Consider the following 20,708-nt stretch of genomic DNA (forward strand, 5'->3'; position numbering starts at 1 on the left):
GAGACCACTGCTCTGAACAAGTCACAGGAGTCTCTGCTTATGTGAAGCTGTACTCTAGTGCTCCGTGCATTCACCATGGCTTTCTCTAACTAATATAATTCTTTAAAACAAGCATGTATAATTTCTATAATTCAAATGAAAATCTGTGGTTTTGTTCACTTTTAATGGCAATTTGTCATAAATTAAATATGGGGGTTTTGCGGGGAGGGATGGGGATTCTAGTATCCCAGAAATACTTGTGGATTATTCATGTGTTTGTGGTGAGCTGGTATTACAGATTGACTAGGTGCCTCCAGACAAAACCCTGCAGCTTGGTACTATTGCTGAGTTTTAATATATTGGCCTCAGTTTCATCTTGTAAAATATTGTTGACTCCTTCCTTCACTAACTTAAGGAGGTTTAGTAATAATCCGTGTCAGTGTTTTGCCTCTTAAATTTATAGATTGCTAAGCACCAAAAAAAAAGTATTAGATTAATGGCTCTATTATTTACTTTGTTTCTGTCTCCAAATAGCTGCCTTTTTACTACTTAATGGTCCCATATAACATTTAAGTCAGAACTGTCCTTACCAAAAATGAAGAAATTTCTTTCACCCTGAGAGCAGTTTTTACCAGGTGAAACATTCACACTGATAGAGAAAAAAATAGGAAGATGTGGAAAAGGCTTTTGTTTTGGTGCTTACTTCAAAAAGCTGGAAAATAGCCAGCAGTATTTGTTTTAGGAAAAAGACATTTAGGGACACATCACTATTAATAGCTGACTGGGATTCAGTCACCCATTATTCTTTGCATTAAAGACTGGTTATGGACTAAGTGTGATTTTGAAGCATACAGGATAAGCAGGCTAACTGAAATCAGTTCCCAGTAATCTTATTTTTAATCTCTTCATTCACTTTGGTTAGTGGCTTGACCTGGGCATGGTTGATAGATAACGTATCTGTTCTCTTGAGTTTGGCATCCTTCTGTCCTTTTAAAAACAAAACGGTTAAGTACAGTGTAAGATCTGGAGGAAAATAAAGAACATGTAAAGTGTGCGGCCAAGTTCAAAAGAGTGAAGGATAAGCCTCCATGGAAAAACAGATCCCAGGCTAAGCTTTTGGATTCTAATCTCAGTTCTCTGAGTAACTTGCTTGGTAACTCAGATAATTGTTTCCTTCTCTATATCCATTTTGCCATCTATTAAATGAAAGTTACAAAAGTTAGGAGTTTGGCAAATACAGTGCTTTCTAAATAATGAAATTATTGTCAAGGGCATTGAATTAATGTACTTGTTTTTGTATTTTCTAGTTATTAAAGAGGGTGTACGGGAGTTTCTTGGTAAATCCGGAATCAGGTATGTAATAACATGTGTGACTGTAGAATGACCTGGAAAGAGACGTATTTCCATACACTGTTTGTATGACTTATGCTTTTTTTTAGCCAAAGAATTTAGTTTAAATATTCATTTTATAAACATTTTTGCACAAGCCCAGTTCCCACTTATACTACCTCTATAAAAATGGCTTTCAAGGGGCTTTGCTTTGTTCAGTATGGTTAGTGACATGGTGTGAATGGATTTGGTGTATCTCATTTCGACAATTACTTGATGGGGCCAAGTGACTCTTCCTTAACCTTTCAGCCAGAGGGCTTCCTTTGTAATCATGGTGATTAAAATGCCTGTTGAGGAGAAGCTAAGCAAATACTGATTCCTACCTTCAGCCCCAGTAAGACCTTTTTCTTTACTCCGCACATTTGGAGAAGGAAGAGAATATTCACAACTATTTTCCCATTTTCAAGTGACAAAACTGTCAGTGCTCTCTTTAATCCTTTCTTCTAATAGTTGATTTGTACATTCATTCCAAGTCCAGAAGGTTGAAAGTACCATGTACGCCCTTGATTAGAACAGCTCTATTACACTACCTTAAAATGGAAAATCTGAACCGTGTTTTCATCCCTAAAATGAAGTGGTTATGTCTCACATCCTTAGCCGTTTAGCAAGACCCCAAAATAAGGGTTAAGTAGCAAGGCTATTTGAACATAACATTTGTTATTCAAGAAATAGTTTGGTATCTTCACTACTAAATTGTTCTAAGGTAGGTAGGTCTGTCTTTTTTAAAACAGTAACTCTTTTGCTAGCTTATTCTCTCCCTTCCCTCCTCGCCTCTTTTTGACATTTTTATTATATGACCTCACCTCACCACCCTCTTTAGAATAGCATATTATATCTCCTGTATTTCTCCTCAGGAAACGAAGTAATGCAGAAAGCTCCCTTTGGAATACAACTTGTTACTCAGAGTATTGGTGGATGGGAGCTCTGACAGCATCCTATAGAATACTGAAATATGCTGTTCCCCAAATTATCACAGAAATAAAAAACAAAAGCTAAGTAACATTGTACCTTTTAGAGGGAATCAAGGAATTAGAAAGAACAAATAGACCTAGAACAGAAAAGTCATGTAGGAACTCGTGGGCATACTTGACACAGCTCAAATCCCAAATTAAGAATGACTAGAGTACAACCTGGGTTTACCTAAGCAAGTTTGAAAAACTCAGATTTTTACTTTTCATCATCCTCAGTATGTTCTCTTCATCATATCAGAACTCTTACTTGAAGTCTGACTTTAGCTATGGTGTTTTTTAGTTTGTTTTATTTGACTTCTTAAAGCTAGCAAACCTCAACTCTATTTCCCTATTTACCTTACCTTCTTATAGTCATATTTACTTGCCTGGTTTTGGGCTGCCATACCCCAAATGGAATGTAATTGATACTGTGTATTTAACTTACGTATTTAATACTAGAGTGCCAAAAAATGTACTAAATACTGTTGAGAACAGACATGTAAACAGTCCATGTCCTCAGAGACTTAGATCCAACAAAAAATGCAGATCACAAGACTGCTCCTGGGAAAAAATAGCATAGTAACATGGTATAGAGATTTGAGGTATTCAGAGGTGTGAAATCCATACAGTTTTGGCAGTTATTAGTTGCTCACTGGAGTACAAATGTTTTTGTAAAATCAGTAGGTGCTTTACACATGTTGAGATTTTTAATTCTCACAATCGTCTCCCTCATCTTACCACCCGTTTTAACAGATGAAGAAATTGTTAGGTAAGGCAGTTTTTCCACAGTCATGAAGTGGCAAGGCCAGGAGTTAGACCCAGTTCTCTTCACTGCAGAACAGAGTTGCCTATACCTCTTTCATACTGCATTTGACAGTTCAGTTTGCTTCTTTGAACCTCTTTTTCTTCCGTAAAACAAGAATAACCTGATATAACCTGTGTACTTCAAAGGCTTGTTATGGCAGTCAAATGAAATAACATATTTTTAAAATATGCTAAAAATTCTACAATGTAAAACTAAAAGCTCTAAGTTAGGTGTGTGTGTGTGTGTGCGCATGTGCATGTGTTTGTATATTTAGGTCTTTCTATACCCTGCCTCCACACAAAGGGTTTGCAGTTGTGTGCAAAGAGTATTATATCTTATTATCAGAAAGCTACCCAGCTCCTGACCATATTGGCACTTGGCACATTAAACCATCAGAAAAATTTGTGACTCATGCCATAGCCTGTAGTAATGCATTTCTCCTTGACAACTATCTCTGGAACACTAAATTTCTAATCAAGAGTTCTCACATTATGATTTTCTTCCATTCCATTGCTTTAATCAGTCATCTTTGACATTAATTCAAATTACTGCTTAGCATTTGTTGATTAGCTATATATTTATTTGTCTACAGGTATTTGAAAGAATTGAGATTATATTTCACCTCATTGGCCTACAAGATAGATGGAAATTATCCTGTAAACTACCCAAGTTAAAAGATGCTGAGACAAAGGAATATGGCATTAGAATCTGAAAAGTTTATATTTTCTCAAGATAACCACTAGTCTCCCTTTACTTGGGAGTGATCAGTAAGCTTTTTGTTTTCTTTAAGTATAACTGCCTCTTGTTTTTTCCTCCTTCAGGATACAATGTCTCTTTGCTATATGACCTTGAAAATCTCCCTGCATCCAAGGATTCAATTGTGCATCAGGCTGGCATGTTGAAACGAAATTGTTTTGCCTCTGTCTTTGAGAAATACTTCCAGTTCCAAGAAGAGGGCAAGGAAGGAGAGAACAGGGCAGTTATCCATTATAGGGATGATGAGACCATGTGAGTATAGAGTTTGGTCCTGATGCCTGGGTTTAGCTGTTACACTAAGATGACCCTTATTAGAAGAAATATGACTGCATCAAACCTTGAACTCTTGTGTAAATAACCCTGAAGGGTTTTTCCAATAAAGTTCCTTAAGGCAGGATCTAGATGATAGGAAGGAAAAAACAAACCACTTCACCTAGTGTCCAGATACTGAGATATGAAAGCAAAAGATATGAAGAAAATCCAGTGCTGCTCTTTAAGACACCATCATTCTGAGTCCCTTAAAGAATAAAGTACAGATAATTAAGAGGCAGAGAGTGATCAGAGGTTCTGTGTTAATGGACCTCTTAGATTATCTGCATACTATGAACCTCAAAATACATAAAAAATAAAAATTTTAAAATGGAGTTCTGAGAATCACTAACTCTAGATCCCATGTCATGCCTTGTACATAAGTTAATGAAATCTATTTTGGATAATTTCTACCTCCTGCCTCCTGTAGGGCATGCATTTATTATTCTGACTTTCTTAGCCCTGAGTCCTAGTCTTTCTTGGCACACCTTGTTTAATTAATGAAGAGATTTATGACTTATACTTTCTCATTCACTTGTAGATTAAGTTATTGATAAGACCCCATCCTCATTCTGTACTTAATCTCATGGGTTTTGTTTCCATCAGGTATGTTGAGTCCAAAAAGGACAGAGTCACAGTAGTCTTCAGCACAGTGTTTAAAGATGACGACGATGTGGTCATTGGAAAGGTATTTATGCAGGTATGGAGTGGACATCTTGGGATAAACCATGACATGGTGAAATACACCTTTGTATAGAAACACACCCTAGCATAGAGCAGAGAATGAGAAGGTCTTTGTTGGTCCCAGAACTTGTTAAAATTTTAATTAAATTATACGGCCCCTACCATACTCACTGACTGTTGTTTTTTTTCTCAGTGGTTCTAGCCTCTTGCAAGGTAGGACTAGAAAGTCAATTGAGTAAAATGCATACAGGAAGGCTGTATATTGAGGTCTTCCTGTCATAGGATCTTTTGTTCTAAAGCTGAATCATGTTACCTACCCTCTGTTTCCACAAGTTTTTATGAGGTTCTTCTCCTGACTTGGTGTAGTCCTGAGGTCTTTTCAGAATGAAGAGTCTATAGATGATTAAGTAATGCATTAATAGGGTGTGGTTGTTGAACTGATCAAGAGACAGCCTGAGTTTGAGTGAGGTCACCATAGGATGCCTCCTCAGGAAAAGTTCATCTAATAAAAATAGTAATGGGGTTTAGCAAACATTTTGTAACTCAATTTTGGTGCAGTTAGACTCAGCCATTATAGCCCCATTGTGGCTTTGTCATGTTGTCCGCTAGCCAGTTGCTGACTCCCAGATGTGAGCTCATTGGTCAGGTGGTATTCAGGCTAGTTTCTTCTGAGATGGCTCAGCATTCAAGATATAGTACAGTGGTTAAGTTTTTTCAAAAACTTAAGCATTCATTCTGGTTTTTTTGTCAGGGTGATAGAATTTTTTAAATTCTAGGTCAGAGTCTTTTTTGCCAAATAGAATGGAAAGACATTTGTGCTATTACTCTAGCAAGAATACTTTATGTGTATCCTTCTAAATGGCTAGTAAAATCTTCAAAAGTGAATGCCCCAGTTTTATCCATCTTTAAGAGGTAGCTTTTTGTGACTTAACTAATTAATCAGAAACTCTACTTTTGGAGTCTCTATGCAGAAAATTGGATATTAATGCTTCCAAGTACTTGAGAATACTGAAGTTTATGAATGTATGTGTGTGTGTGTATATGGTCCTAAAATTCATCCTCTAGGTAAACATTTCATGTGTTTTATACAGAATTAACAAGGGGATTAAATGCTTTAAAGCTCAGAAATTGGGTTAAATCCAGATTGACGAACTAATTTTAAAAGCTATGAAGTGTATATTTAGATTTGACCGTTTTTTACCAGTCTTGTTCCATTTTTTTTTTTTTTACCAGGAAACATCTTAATTTATTTATAGTTTAAACAGATTTGACCTTGGAGCATTTACTGGAGATTTATTCCTTAGGAGCATTTTGTGTATTTTTTGCATATGAATTTAAGCTCTTCCCTCAAGTCCATGTGGTAGGGCACTTGCCCAAAAGGGAAAACGAGCCTCTGGTATTTTTGTACTAACGATATCTCCAATTAGTGACTGGTCTGGTGCCATGAAGGCCCATATGGTGTCTAGGAATGTGAAAAGGCTGTGCCCAGGAAACTGTCTGCCCTGCCACCCTCTCCAGATTCAGAGACTGGGGTAATTTATTGGAAATGATTATAGGGAACTGGACTCATTTTGCTGGGTTTTGCCCCAAAATAAATTATCTGAGCTTTTTCCTGGGCCTAGTAATTAAAAATTTCAAGGGATGCCTAGCACATAAAGTTGTGATCAAAAGACACTGGACTTCCATGTATTACAAATCTGCTTAGTCTGCCCCTTGGTGGGCTTTGTTCAGATCAGATGTATTTGTCATTGACAGGCAGACTCTGAGAGATGCTTCTCTGCTTTTAGGAAAGAAACAAGGGAATTTTGTTTTTGTTTTTTGACTTTTTATTGTGTAGTATAACATATAATCAAAGCAAAGAAAGAAAACAGCAATTGTTTTCAAGGTACTCTTCAACAAGTCGTTACAGGACATATCCCAGAATTTGTCATGGGCTACCATACGATCCTCTCATATTTTTCCTTCTAGCTGCTCCAGAATGTAGGAGGCTAGAGGGCTTAGATGTTTTTTTATCATCACAATTGACTTTTTTTCCTTCTTTTTTTGTTAAAAATTACCTATGTCTAAAACTATAAATTTCGAAGCACAGCAGCACAGTTAGTTATAGAACGTATTTCAGAGTTTGACGTGGGTTACAATTCCACAATTTTAGGTTTTTACTTCTTCCTGTTCTAAAATACTGAAGACTAAAAGAGGTGTCAGCTTAATGGCAGCATTCATATTCATTTGTTAAATCCTGTCTTCTCTGTATAACTCCACCATCACTTTGATCTTTCCAGTCCTCTCTTTAGTGGTGTTTGGGCTGTGGCAATTCTGAATTTTTCATATGGGAAGGGTCTGTCACTAATAGGGGTAGGGCAATGGGACTATATGATGTCCTGGAGAGGCTGGGCTAGGTTTCAGGACTCATCTGGACCAGGGATCCATCTGGAGGTTGTAGGTTTCTGTAAAATTACTCTACTACATGGAACCATTGTGAAATCTTGTGTATTGCCCTAGGTATTTCTTAGGATTGGCTGGAATGCTTCTGATTTGGGGTTGGCAGGTTATGATAGGTAGCATGGTCTAGCTGAAGCTTGTGTAAGAGCAACCTCCTGAGTAGCCTCTCAACTCTGTTTGAACTCTCTCTGCCACTTCTTTTCCCCTTTTTGGTCAGGATGGAATTGTTAATCCCACTGTGCCAGGTCTGGATTCGTCCCTGGGAGTCATCTCCCACGTCGCCAGGAAGACTTTCACCCCTGGATGTCATATCGCATGTAGGGGAGAGAGCAATGATTTCACTTGCAGAGTTGGGCTTAGAAAGAGTGAGGCCACATCTGAGCAACTAAAGGGGTCCTCCAGAAGTAACTTAGGCATGCCTGTAGGTATTCTAAGCTTCTCCGCTACCTATATAAGTTTTACAAGAGAAAGCCTCATGATGGAAGGCATGGTGTATTGATTTGGGAACCCTAAAGTTTGACACAGTATTAGGAGTTCCCTGATGGTAAGGTTTAATAGTTCCATATTCTTTCTCCCATCCCTCAGGGGACTTTGCCAATACTATTTGATTATCTGCTTAATATGCTCTAGGATGTATCCAGGCATTATGATAATCTATACTGGATTAAAGGACCACCTTATTCTGTACTCCCAGTGTTTCAGTTGTTCAAATGAGCTATACAGATAGGTTGAATTAGACTATGCACTACAGAAAATTTCAGTTCCAGACCAAATAAACCTTTCTTCCATTGGTCTTAAAGAGTGTGTGAGGTTCTAAAATATAGACACTGTCTTCCTTACCCCTATGTTCTGAATTATTTTAACCCCAACCCATTTGGCTTCGTTCTTATCTCTAAATATCAGGTTATATATATAAAACAGCCTCTCAAAATCCAGAAATAATAATCACCACTCCAGACTTAATGTGTCTGCTCTAAAAGCGTACAGTCTAGGCCCCTGTTTTCTTGTAAGCATTTCTAAAGGTGACCATAACATTTTTGTCCTTTTGTTTTGGCTTATTTTGCCTCACCTAACGTCCCACATGTTCATTCACATCATTGCATGCCTCTCAACTTTGTTTGTTTTCGTACCAGTGCAACCTTCGTTCATAAGTATACACCATCATTCGCCAATCTACTTCGTCAGTGCATCCTTCAGCCACCTGCATTCATCAGACATCATGTACAGGCACAAAGTCCACAGTCCATCAGCATTCTCAATTTTAGACAATTGTTCCAAGAGGAAGAAAACCAATAAACACACCCTCAACAAATAGGAAATCTAAACTTTCTCTTAACTCTTGTCCCTCCTCCCATTATTTACCTCTGCTGTTGCTGTGGTAGTGCTGATGACTTCCTTTTGAACATAGCTCATAGCATGCAATAGCAACTTTCCCCCTGTACCCTGGACTTAAACACTCTTTGTACAAGAATCATATCTTTGAAATAATTCTTGCAAGAACTAATTCATATTTCTAGTGTATATCAGTGGAACACGTAGGTCTATACAGCCCCTTTCATTCTTGTTCATCTTCAATATGGTAACATTACTTCTAGACCCACTAGAGAACCACCTTCACTCCTGTCTGTTCCCTTACATTGGCGTTCAACCTCATTAGCTAACAGTTCACCCATCTCTAGCTTCTATGTATCTCTAAGTCCCCTATATTCTGTAATATAAGCCTCTGGTTATACCTTTATGCTGGTCATAAACATGGAATCTTACGGTATCTATCCTTTTGTGTCTGGCTAATTTCACTCAGCATTATGTCCTCAAGGCTCATCCATCTTGTCATGTGCTTCAGAATGTAATTTTGTCTTAACTGTTGCATAATATTCCATTTGCATGTATATACCACATTTTGTTGAACCACTAGTCTGTTGATGGGTGTTTGGTTTGTTTCTATCTTTTGGCAATTGTGTGTAATGCTGCTGTGAACATGAGTGTGCAAATATCTGTGCCATTGCTTTCAGATCTTCTGAGCATATACCAAGTAGTGCTATTGCTGGGTCATAGGGCAATTCGATGTTTAGTTTCCTAAGGAACTGCCAAACAGTCTTCCATGGTGACTGCATCATTATACATTCCCACCAGCAGCGTGTAAGTGTCCCTGTTTTTCCACATACTCTCCAACATTTATAGTTTCCTGTTTGTTTAATAGCAGCCATTCTTATAGGTATGAGGTGGTATCTCATTGTAGTCTTAATCTGCATTTCCCTTATAGCCAATGAAAATGAATATCTCTTCATGTACCTTTGAGCCATCTATGTTTGCTCTTCAAAAAAATGCCTATTCATATCTTTAGCCCATTTTATAATTCAGTTGTTTGTTCTTTTGTTGTTGAGTTGTAAGATTTCTTTATGTATACAGGAAATCAAACCTTTGTCCAATATGTGATTTCCAAATATTTTCTCCCACCCAGTTTGCTGCCTTTTCACCTTTTGGAGAGTCTTTTGAGATGCAGAAGCGTTTGATTTTGAGTTCCCACTTACGTATTATTTCTTTTGTTGTTTGTGCTTTGGGTGTAAAGTTTAGGAAGCTACCCCTATTACTAGGTCTTCAAGATGTTTCCCTGCATTTTCTTCTAGAAACTTTATGGTGTTAGTTCTTATATTTAGGTGTTTGATTCACTTTGAGTTAATTTTTGTGTAGGGTATAATACAGGAGTCCAGGGTCTTCTTTCATTCTTTGGACTGTTGATATCCAGTTCTTCCATGCCCAATTATTGAAAAGACTATTTTGTCCCAATTCAGAGGATTTGGGGGCCTTGTCAAAAATTAGGTGTCCATAGATTTGGTGGTCTATTTCTGTACTCTTGATTCTATTCCATTCTTCAGTGTTCCTGTCTTTGTGCCAGTAATATACTGTTTTGACCACTGTGGCTTTATAATAAGTTTTAAAGTCAGGGAATGTTAATCCTCCCACTTCATTCTTCTATTTTAGGATGCTTTTAGCTATTCGGGTGTCTTTCCCTTCCAGATGAAATTGGTAATTAGCTTTTCCAAATCTTCAGAGTAGGTTGTTGGAATTTTGATTGGTACTGTGTTGAGTCTGTAGATCAATTTGGGTAGAATTGACATCCTAACTATATTTAGCCTTCCTATCCATGAGCAGGGAATGTCTTTCCACCTGTTTAGGTCTCCTTTGATATCTTTTAGCAATGTTATGTAATTTTCTGTGTATAGGTCCTTTACATCTCTAGTTAAGTTCATTCCTAAGTATTTGATTCTTTTGGTTGCTATTTTGAATGGAATTTTTTCCTTAACTTTTTCCTCAGTTAGGTCATTGTATAGAAAATTACGATTTTTTTTTAAGAAATGTTACCGATTTTTACACATTAGTTTTATATCCCACCACCTTGCTGAATTTGTTGATTAGCTCAGTTAACTTTGCTGTAGATTTCTCAGTATCTTCCAGGTATAGTATCTTATCATCTGCAAATAATGAGAGTATTACTTCTTCCTTTCCAATTTGGATGCCTTTTATTTCTTTGTCCTGCCTAATTGCTCTAGCTAGAACTTCTAGCACAATGTTAAATAATAGTGTTGACAGTGGGCATCCTTGTCTTGATCCTGCTCTTAGGGGGAAAGCTTTTACTCTCTCTCCATTGAGTATGATGCTGGCTATCAGAGTTTTTCATATATTCCCTATATTGAGATAATTATCTTTGATTCCTGGTATAAATCCCACTTGTTCATGGTGTATAATTCTTCTAATGTGCTATTGGATTCAATTTACTAATATTTTATTGAGAATTTTTGCATCTATACTCATTAGGGAGATTGGCCTGTAGTTCTCCTTTCTTATGGTATCTTTACACGGTTTTGGTATTAAAATGATGTTATTATTCATAAAATGTGTTAGGTAGAGTTCCTTTTTCCTCAGTTTTTTAGAAAAGTTTGAGCAGCATTGGTGTTAGTTCTTTATAGAATGTTAGCTAAAATTCACTTATGAAGCAGTCTAGCCTGGGCTTTTCTTTCTAGGAATGTTTTCTTTTTTTTAATTTTTTTATTAATTTTTACTTTTTTTTTTTACAAATATGACAAGAAAGAAACGCAAACATTCTCAACATATGATTATTCCATTCTACATATATAATCCGTAATTCACAATATCATCACATAGTTGCATATTATCATTATGATCATTTCTTAGAACATTTACATCAATTCAGAAAAAGAAGTAAAAAGACAACAGAAAAAAAATTCGTACATACCATACCCCTTACCTCTCCCTTTCATTGATCACTAGCATTTCAATCTAAATTTATTTTAACATTTGTTCTCCCATTATTTATTTTTATTCCATTTGTTTTACTCGTCTGTTGTTAAGATAGATAAAAGTGGCATCACACATAAGGTTTTCGCAATCACACAGTCACATTGTGAAAGCTATATCATTATACAGTCATCTTCAAAAAAACATGGCTACTGGAACACAGCTCTGCATTTTCAAGCAGTTCCCTCCAGCCTCTCCATTACATCTTGACTAACAAGATGATATCTTTTTAATGTGTAAGAATAACTTCCAGGATAACCTCTCAACTCTGGAATTTCTCAGCCATTGACACTTTATTTTGTCTCATTTCACTCTTCCCCCTTTTGGTCGAGGTTTTCTCTATCTGTTGGTGCTGAATCTCAGCTCATTCTAGGGTTTCTGTCCCATGTTGCCAAGAAGGTCCACACCCCTGAGAGTCATGTCCCACGTCGGCAGGGGGAGGGCAATGAGTTTGCTTGTTGTGTTGGCTGGATAGAGAGGCCACATCTGAGCAATGAAAGAGGTTCTCTTGGGGGTGACTCTGAGGCCTAATTTTAAGTAGACTTGACCTATCCTTTGTGTGGTTAAGTTTCGTATGAACAAAGTCCAAGATTGGGGGCCCTGCCTATAGCTTTGGTTGTCTGCACTGCTTGTGAGAATAACAAGAATTCAACTTGGGGAAGTTGAATTTTACCTCTTTCTAGCCATTCCCTGAAGGGGACTTTGCAAATACTTTTTTATTTACTGTTCAAATCACTCTGGGACTTATCAGGGCATCACTCTGGACAAACCAGCAAAATCTCATGTCCTACTCAAGGTTCCATGTATTTATGGTGTTCAATTAAACTATCTACATGAGTTACATTAGGAAATGCACTAGTCAAAATATAAATTTTGTACCAAATATTTTTTGCTTTAATCTCACACATAAAGTGAAATTTTAAAATATTTCCATTTATTTTCAGCACCTGCAGTAATGACATTCCTATGTTCTTCCTCATGCACAAACATTTTAAAAATTTGTACTTTTAGTCACTATAATTATACACTCTAGGCATTCCTAGATTATACCATCTCAATCTTTAATGTTTATCTTTCTTTCTGATTTCATTTGTGCCCCCAGCCCGCCTCCCTCTATCATTCTCACATGCAGCCTCATTTAGTGTTTTAACATAATTGTATTACAGTTAGGTAGTATTGTGCTGTCCATTTCTGAGTTTTTACATTCAGTCCTGTTGCACAATTTATATCTGTTCAGCTCCAATTATGCAATATCTTACCCTATTTCTATCTCCTGATGGTCTCTGTTACCAACGAAATTCTCCAAGTTTATTCCGTGATGTCAGTTCATATCAGTGACCCATACAGTATTTATCCTTTTGTTTCTGGCTAATGTCACTCAGCATAATGTCCTTAAGGCCGATCCATGTTGTTACATACTTCGTAACTTTATTCTCTCTTACGGCTGCATAATATTCCATCCTATGTACATACCACAGTTTGTTTAGCCACTCGTCTATTGATGGACATTTTGGCTGTTTCCATCTCTTTGCAGTTGTACATATAATGCTGCTATAAACATTGGTGTGCGTATGTCCATTTATGTCCTTGCCCTCATGTCCTCTGAGTAGATACCTAGCAATGGTATTGCTGGGTCCTATGTCAATTCTATATTTAGCTTTTTGCCTTCCACGGCAGTTGTACCATTTGACATTCCCACCAACAGTGGATAAGTGTGCCTCTTTCTCCACATCCTCTCCAGCACTTGTCATTTTCTGTTTTATTGATAATGGCCATTCTTGTGGGTATGAGATGATATCTCATGTGGTTTTGATTTGCATTTCCCTAATAGCCAGGGAAGTTGAGCATCTCTTCATGTGCCTTTTGGCCGTTTGTATTTCCTCATCTGAGAAGTTTCTGATCAAGTGTTTTGCCCATTTTTAATTGGGTTGTCTGTCTTTTTGTTGTTGAGTTGAACAATCTCTTTATAAATTGTGGGTACTAGATCTTTATCTGATATATCATTTTCAAATATTGTCTCATTGTGTATGCTGTCTTTTTACTTTCTTGATGAAGTTCTTTGATGCGCGAAAGTTTAATTTTGAGGGGTTCTCATTTATTTATTTATTTCTTCAGTGCTCTTGCTTTGGGTGTAAGGTCTAGAAAACTGCCTCCTAGTATCAGATTTATAAGATATTTCCCTACATTTTCTAATGTTTTATTGTCTTAGATCTAATGTTTAGGTTTCTGATCCATTTTGAATTAACTTTTGTATAGGGTGTGAGATATGGATCCTCTTTCATTCTTTTGCATATGAATATCCAGTTCTCTCAACACCATTTATTGAAGAGACTGTTCTGTCCCAGGTGAGTTGGCATGACTGCCTTATCAAAGATAATTGTCCATAGATGAGAGGGTCTATATCTGAACACTCTATTCGATTCCATTGGTCAGTGTATCTATCTTTATGCCAGTACCATGCTGTTTTGATCACTGTAACTTCATAATATACTTTAAAGTCAGGCAGCTTGAGACCTCTGACTTCATTTTTTTCCCTCAGGATACTTTCAGCTATTCAGAGCACCCTGCCCTTCCAGATAAATTTGCTTATTGGTTTTTCTGTTTCTGAAAAGTAAGTTGTTGTGATTTTGATTGGTATTGCTTTGAATCTGTAAATCAATTTAGGTAGAATTGACATCTTAACTATATTAAGTCTTCCAATCCATGAACACGGTATGCCCTCCCATCTATTTAGGTCTTCTGTGATTTCATTTAACAATTTCTTGTAGTTTTCTTTGGATAGGTCTTTTGTCTCTTTAGTTAAATTTATTCCTAAATATTTTATTCTTTTGGTTGCAATTATAAATGGAATTCGTGTCTTGATTTCCCCCTCAGATTGTTCATTACTAGTGTATAGAAACACTACAGATTTTTGAGTGTTGATCTTGTAACCTGCCACTTTGCTGTACTCGTTTATTAGCTCTAGTAGTTCTGCTGCAGATTTTTCAGGGTTTTCGACATATAGTATCATATCATCTGCAAACAGTGAGAGTTTTACTTCTTCCTTTCCAATTTTGATAATTTTGATGCCTTGTATTTTCTTTTCTTGTCTAATTGCTCTGGCTAGAACTTCCAACACAGTGTTGAATAACAGTGGTGATAGTGGACATCCTTGTCTTGTTCCTGATCTTAGGGGGAAAGTTTTCAGTTTTTTCCCATTGAGAATGATATTAGCTGTGGGTTTTTCATATATTCCCTTTATCATTTTAAGGAAGTTCCCTTGTATTCCTATCCTTTGAAGTGTTTTCAAAAGGAAAGGATGTTGAATTTTGTCAAATGCCTTTTTGGCATCAATCGAGATGATCATGTGGTTTTTTTCTGCTTTGATTTGTTGATATGGTGTATTACATTAATTGATTTTCTTATGTTGAACCATCCTTGCATACCTGGAATGAATCCTACTTGATCATGATGTGTGTTTCTTTTCATGTGTTGCTGGATTCGATTTGCTGGAATTTTGTTGAGGATTTTTGCATCTATATTCATCAAAGAGATTGGTCTGCAGTTTTCTTTTCTTGTAATATCATTGTCTGGCTTTGGTATGAGGGTGATGTTGGCTTCGTAGAATGAGTTAGGTAGCTTTTCCTCCTCTTCAATTTTTTTGAAGAGTTTGAGCAGAATTGGTACTAATTCTTTCTGGAATGTTTGGTAGAATTCACATGTAAAGTCATTTGGTCCTGAACTTTTCTTTTTTGGAAGCTTCTTAATGACTGATTCAGTTTCTTTACTTGTGATTGGTTTGTTGAGGTCATCTATTTCTTCTCGAGTCAGTGTTGTTCATGCCTTTCTAGAAAGTTGTCCATTTCATCTACATTCTCGAGTTTATTAGCATAAAGTTGTTCATTGTATCCTCTCATTATTTCCTTTATTTTTGTGGGGTCAGTGATTATGTCTTCTCTTCCATTTCTGATTTTATTTGTTTTCATCCTCTCTCTCCTTCTTTTTGTCAGCTGCACTAAGGACCCATCAATCTTATTGATTTTCTCATGGAACCAACTTCTGGTTTTGTTGATTTTCTAAATTGTTTTCATGTTCTCAATTTCATTTATTTCTGCTCTAATCGTCATTATTTCTCTCCTTTTGCTTGCTTTGGGATTAATTTGCTGTTCTTTTTCTTGTTCTTCCAAGTGGACAGTTAATTCCTTGATTTTGCTCTTCTATTTTGATATAGGCATTTAGAGCAATAAATTTCCCTCTTAGCATTGCCTTTGCTGCATCCCATAAATTTTGATATGTTGTGTTTTCATTTTCATTTGCCTCGAGATATTTACTGATTTCCCTTGTAATTTCTTCCTTGACCCACTGGTTGTTTAAGAGTGTTTGTGAATTTTCTGGCCCTCTGCCTATTATTGATTTTCAGCTTCATCCCTTTATGATCTGAGAAAGTGTTTTGTATGCTTTCCATCTTTTCAAATTTATTGAGGCTTTGTGACCCAGCATATGGTCTGTCCTTGAGAATGATCCATGAATACTTGAGAAAAAGGTGTATCCTGCTGTTGTGTGGTGTAATAGTCTATATATATCTGTTAAATCTAGCTCATTTGTTGTATTATTCAAATTCTGTTTCTTGATTGATCCTCTAGATGTTCTGTCCATTGATGAAAGTGGGGAATTGAAGTCTCCAACTATTATGGTAGATGGGTCTATTTCTCTTTTGAGTGTTTTCAGTGTTTACCTCTTGTATTTTGGAGCATTCTGGTTCGGTGCATAAATATTTATGATTGTTATGTCTTCTTGTTGAATTGTTCCTTTTATTAATACATAGTGTTCTTCTTTGTCTCTTTTAACTGCTTTACATTTGAAGTCTAATTTGTTGGATATTAGTATAGCTACTCTTGCTCTTTTCTGATTGTTGTTTGCATGGAATATCTTTTCCCAACCGTTCGCTTTCAACCTATGTTTATCCTTGGGTCTAAGATGCGTTTCCTGTAGACAGCATATAGATGGGTCCTGTTTTTTTTGTTTTTTGGTTTTTTTGTGGGGGGTCCTGTTTTTTAATTCATTCTGCCAGTCTGTGTCTTTGATTGGGGAGTTTAATCCATTAACATTTAGTGTTATTGCTGTATGGGCAGTACTTTCTTCTACTATTTTGCCTTTTGGATTTTGTATGTCAGATCTAATTTTTCTTCTTTTAACCTTTACTGATAGTCTTCATTTCTACAATCTGCTCCACACCTCTCTCTCCTGTCTTTTTGTATCTGCCTCTAGTGGTCCCTTTAGTATTTCTTGGAGAGCCGGTCTCTTGGTCACATATTCTTTCAGTGAAATTTGTCTCAATGTTTTAATTTCCCCCTCATTTTTGAAGGACAGTTTCACTGGATATAGAATTCTTGGTTGGCAGTTTTTCTCGTGTAGTATCTTAAATATATCATTCCACTCTCTTCTTGCATCCATGGTTTTTGCTGAGAAATCTACGCATGGTCTTATTGGGCTTCCCTTGCATGTGATGGATTGCTTTTCTCTTGCTGCTTTCAAGATTCTCTCTTTCTCTTTGACCTCTGACATTCTGATTAGTAAATGTCTTGAAGTACGTCTACTTGGATCTATTCTCTTTGGGGTACACTGCACTTCTTGGATCTGTAATTTTAAGTCTTTCATAAGAGTTGGGAAGTTTTCCGTGATAATTTCCTCCATTAGTTTTTCTCCTCCTTTTCCCTTCTCTTCTCCTTCTGGGACACCCACAACACGTTTATTCATGCACTTCATGTTGTCATTCAGTTCCCTGAGTTCCTGCTCATATTTTTCCATTCTTTTCCCTATATTTTCTTCTACTTGTCAAATTTCACATATCCCGTCCTTCGTCTCACTGTTTGCAGATGATATGATACTATATGTCCTATCTTCTGCCTCTTGAAATCTCACGTCGTAGGTTTCCATTGTTTTCTTCATCTCTTCTACTGGGCCTTTCATTCCCATAAGTTCTGTGATTTGTTTTTTCAGACTTTCGATTTCTTCTTTTTCTTCATTCCTTGCCATCTTTATATCCTCCCTCAATTCACTGATTTAATTTTTGATGACGTTTTCCGTGTCTGTTCGAACATTCTGAATTAATTGTTTCAACTTCTGTATCTCATTTGAATTGTTGATGTGTTCCTTTGACTGGGCCATTTCCTAGTATGATTCGTTATTTTTCACTGGCATCTAGGCATTTAATTACCTTAATTAGTTTATTTTGAAGATTGTTTTCACTTTTTTTTTCCTAGGATTTTCTTGCTGGATGGCTTTGACTTTGTTGTCTATCTGTTCTTTGACATTCAGTTCAGCTTATTCTAGTCCTCTAGCTTAGGTTTTGTTTAATAGATCAGTATTTTTCAGTTCTTATTTTTTTTGTGTCTTGCCCTGCCTGTATGGTGCCTTTCCCCCACCCCTTAGGAGGGTCTATTTAGGTATTATAGGCCCTAATCAGATTTTCCCAGACCGAGCTGGTCTCCTCTCAGGAGCAAAGAGTCACCTGCATCAGTTTTCCCTGAGGGTGAGACCCAGCACATTAAAAGGTTTTCCTATGTAGTCTCTGAACTCTGTGTTTTTCCTACCCTGCCCAGTATGTGGCGCTTTTCTGCCCGTAGGTCCCCCCAGCATAAGGTGATGCGGTACCTTTAACTTCGGCAGACTCTCCCTGCTGGGGGCATGGTGAAGACAGAGGAGAGGTTGTAGACTGACTTTAATCGCTTCCCTTTTCCAGACCCTGGGTTCTGACTTCCTTGAGGGAGGGATTCCACCTGAGCTGGGCCCCACCCCTCTCCTGAGGAAGGCACAGGCTCCAGACAAGCTCTCAAACAAGCCTGTTTCTGCCTATGCCTGGGGCAGTGGGAGCTCTAGAAGCCCTGCAGCCGTATCCAAAGAGTAATCAATCCATAGAAATACAGCCACAAAAGAGAAGAAGAAAAATCCTTTTCAGAGCAGGACCCTGTTCCTCAGGTTTGTCAATCAAGAACTTAAATTGGTATGTTGCTCTGTGTATCTCCGGGTCTTATGTGCCGCCTCCTTTCCTGCAGGGCCCAGACCTTTTCAGATCAAAAAAACCTATTTTTTTTTCTTTTTTCTTTTTCTGTAGCTGTACCCCCTCTGCGCCAGGGCAAAAACCAGTGACCTCCACTTTTCCTCAAGGTTCAGCTGAGCTGGGGCCTATTTTCAGTAGTCAGAATTTGTTAATTAATTCCACAATTGGTGTTTGGTTGTGCTCAGCCCCTGTTGCTAGTAAAGTCTCTTTCCTTTCCCCTCTGGGAAGCAGCCTGCGGAGGAGGGGGAGCTCACAGCTGGTCCAGCTGGTCCAGACAGGGGTACACTGTGTGTCTGGTCACTGATGTGGTGGCCCCAACAGTTGTTCTGTACTGTTTCTGACTATTTATTGGCTGCTCTGGAGGACGAACTAAATCCCACACCTCACTAAGCCGCCATCTTGGCTCCTTTCCCTATAGGAAGATTTTTGATGACTGATTGAATCTCTCTAATTGTGATTGGTTTGGTGAGATCTTCTATTTCTTCCTGAGTCATTGTAACTTGTTTATGTGTCTGCAGGAATTTGTCTATTTTATCTAAGTTGTCTGGTTTGAGGGTGTGTACTTGTTCATAGTATCCTCTTTTGATATCTGTTTCTTCAGGGTCTGTGATAATGCACCCCTTCTCATTTCTGATTTTGTTTATCTGCATCCTCTCTCTTTTTTCTTTGTCAGTCTTGCTAGTGGCCAATCAATTTTATTGATTTTCTCAAAGAACCAACTTTTGGTTTTATTAATTTTTCTATTGTTCTTTTTTTTCTCCCATTCATTTATCTCTCCTTTAAGCTTTGTTATTTCTCTTCTTCTGTTTTTGGGGGGTTAGTTTGCTGTTCTTTCTCAAGTTCCTCCAGGTGTGTTGTTAAGTCTTCAATTTTTGCTCTTATCTTGTTTTTTAATATAGGCATTTAGGGCAATAAATTTCCCTCTCAGCACAGCGTTTGCCGCATCCCGTAAGTTCTTGTAAGTTGTATTCTCATTTTTCACCAATGCCAAATAGCTACTGATTTCTCAAGCAATTTCTTCTTTGATCCACTAGCTGTTTAAGAGTGTGTTATTTAATCTCCATATATTTGTGAATATTCTCATTCTTTGGTGGTTATTGCGATCCAGCTTCATCCCATTATAATCAGGGAAAGTGCTTTGAATAATTTCAGTGTATTTTTATGTATAAAGATCTGTTTTGTGTCCTAGCACATGATCTATCCTGGAGAATGTTCCATGAGCACTAGAGAAGAATGTATCCTTGTACTTTTGGATGCAATGACGTGTATATGTCTGTTAGGTCTAATTAATTTCTCAAGTTATTTAACTTCTCTATTTCCTTGTTGATCTTCTGTCTGGTTGTTCTATCTATAGATAGAAGTGTATTGAAGTCTCCTACTATTATTGTTGAAACATCTATCGTTCCCTTCAGTTTTGCCAGTGTCTGTCTCATGTACTTTGGAGCTCCTTGAGCATAAACATTTATGGTTGTTTTATCTACTTGGTGAAATGACTCTTTAACTAGTATATAGTGTCCTTTGTCTCTTATGATGTCTTTACATTTGAACTCTAGAAATTTTATCCAATATTAGTATAGCTACTCCTGCTTTCTTTTGGTTACAACTTGGTGGAAAATCTTTTTCCATCTTTTCACTTTCAGTTTATTTATATCCTTGTGTCTAAGATGAGTCTCTTGTAAATAGCATATGGCTGGATTATGTTTCTTAATCCATTCTGCCAATTTGTATCTTTTAATTGGTTTGTTTAGTTCGTTAACATTCAAAGTTATTACTGAAAAGGTGTTTCCTAAATCCACCATCTTATCTTTTTCATTTTATTTGTCAGGTCTGTATATTCTTTTCCCTCTTTCTCTTTGTATTCTTTAAATTACTCTCAGTGATACTCTTCAATTTTGTGCACTTCTCCAGACCTCCCTCTCCTGTCTTTTTTTTGTGTGCCGGCAGAGCTCCTTTTAGTATTTCTTATAGGGCTGGTCTCTTGTTGACAAATTCTTTCAGAACTTCTTTGTCTGTGAAAACTCTAAACTTTCCCTCAATTTTG

The 20,708-nt window shown here is 37.1% G+C and overlaps 1 protein-coding gene across 9 annotated transcripts in view; it reads left to right on the forward strand.

Annotated features, from left to right (window-relative positions):
- Positions 1–20,708, forward strand: part of ARPC2 (actin related protein 2/3 complex subunit 2) — a 44,189-nt gene that overhangs the window by 12,409 nt on the left and 11,072 nt on the right. For all 9 annotated transcript variants that reach the window (XR_013173059.1, XM_077155096.1, XM_077155100.1 and 6 more), the window contains 3 exons: positions 1,287–1,332; positions 3,945–4,131; positions 4,795–4,888. Coding sequence is in view for 8 of the 9 variants with exons in the window: in XM_077155096.1 (XP_077011211.1) it covers positions 1,287–1,332; positions 3,945–4,131; positions 4,795–4,888 (327 nt within the window). In the remaining variant the exon portion in view is untranslated. The remainder of the gene's footprint in view (positions 1–1,286; positions 1,333–3,944; positions 4,132–4,794; positions 4,889–20,708) is intronic.

Source organism: Tamandua tetradactyla, chromosome 3 (genome assembly GCF_023851605.1).
Source record: "Tamandua tetradactyla isolate mTamTet1 chromosome 3, mTamTet1.pri, whole genome shotgun sequence".
Classification (NCBI taxonomy): Eukaryota; Metazoa; Chordata; class Mammalia; order Pilosa; family Myrmecophagidae; genus Tamandua; species Tamandua tetradactyla.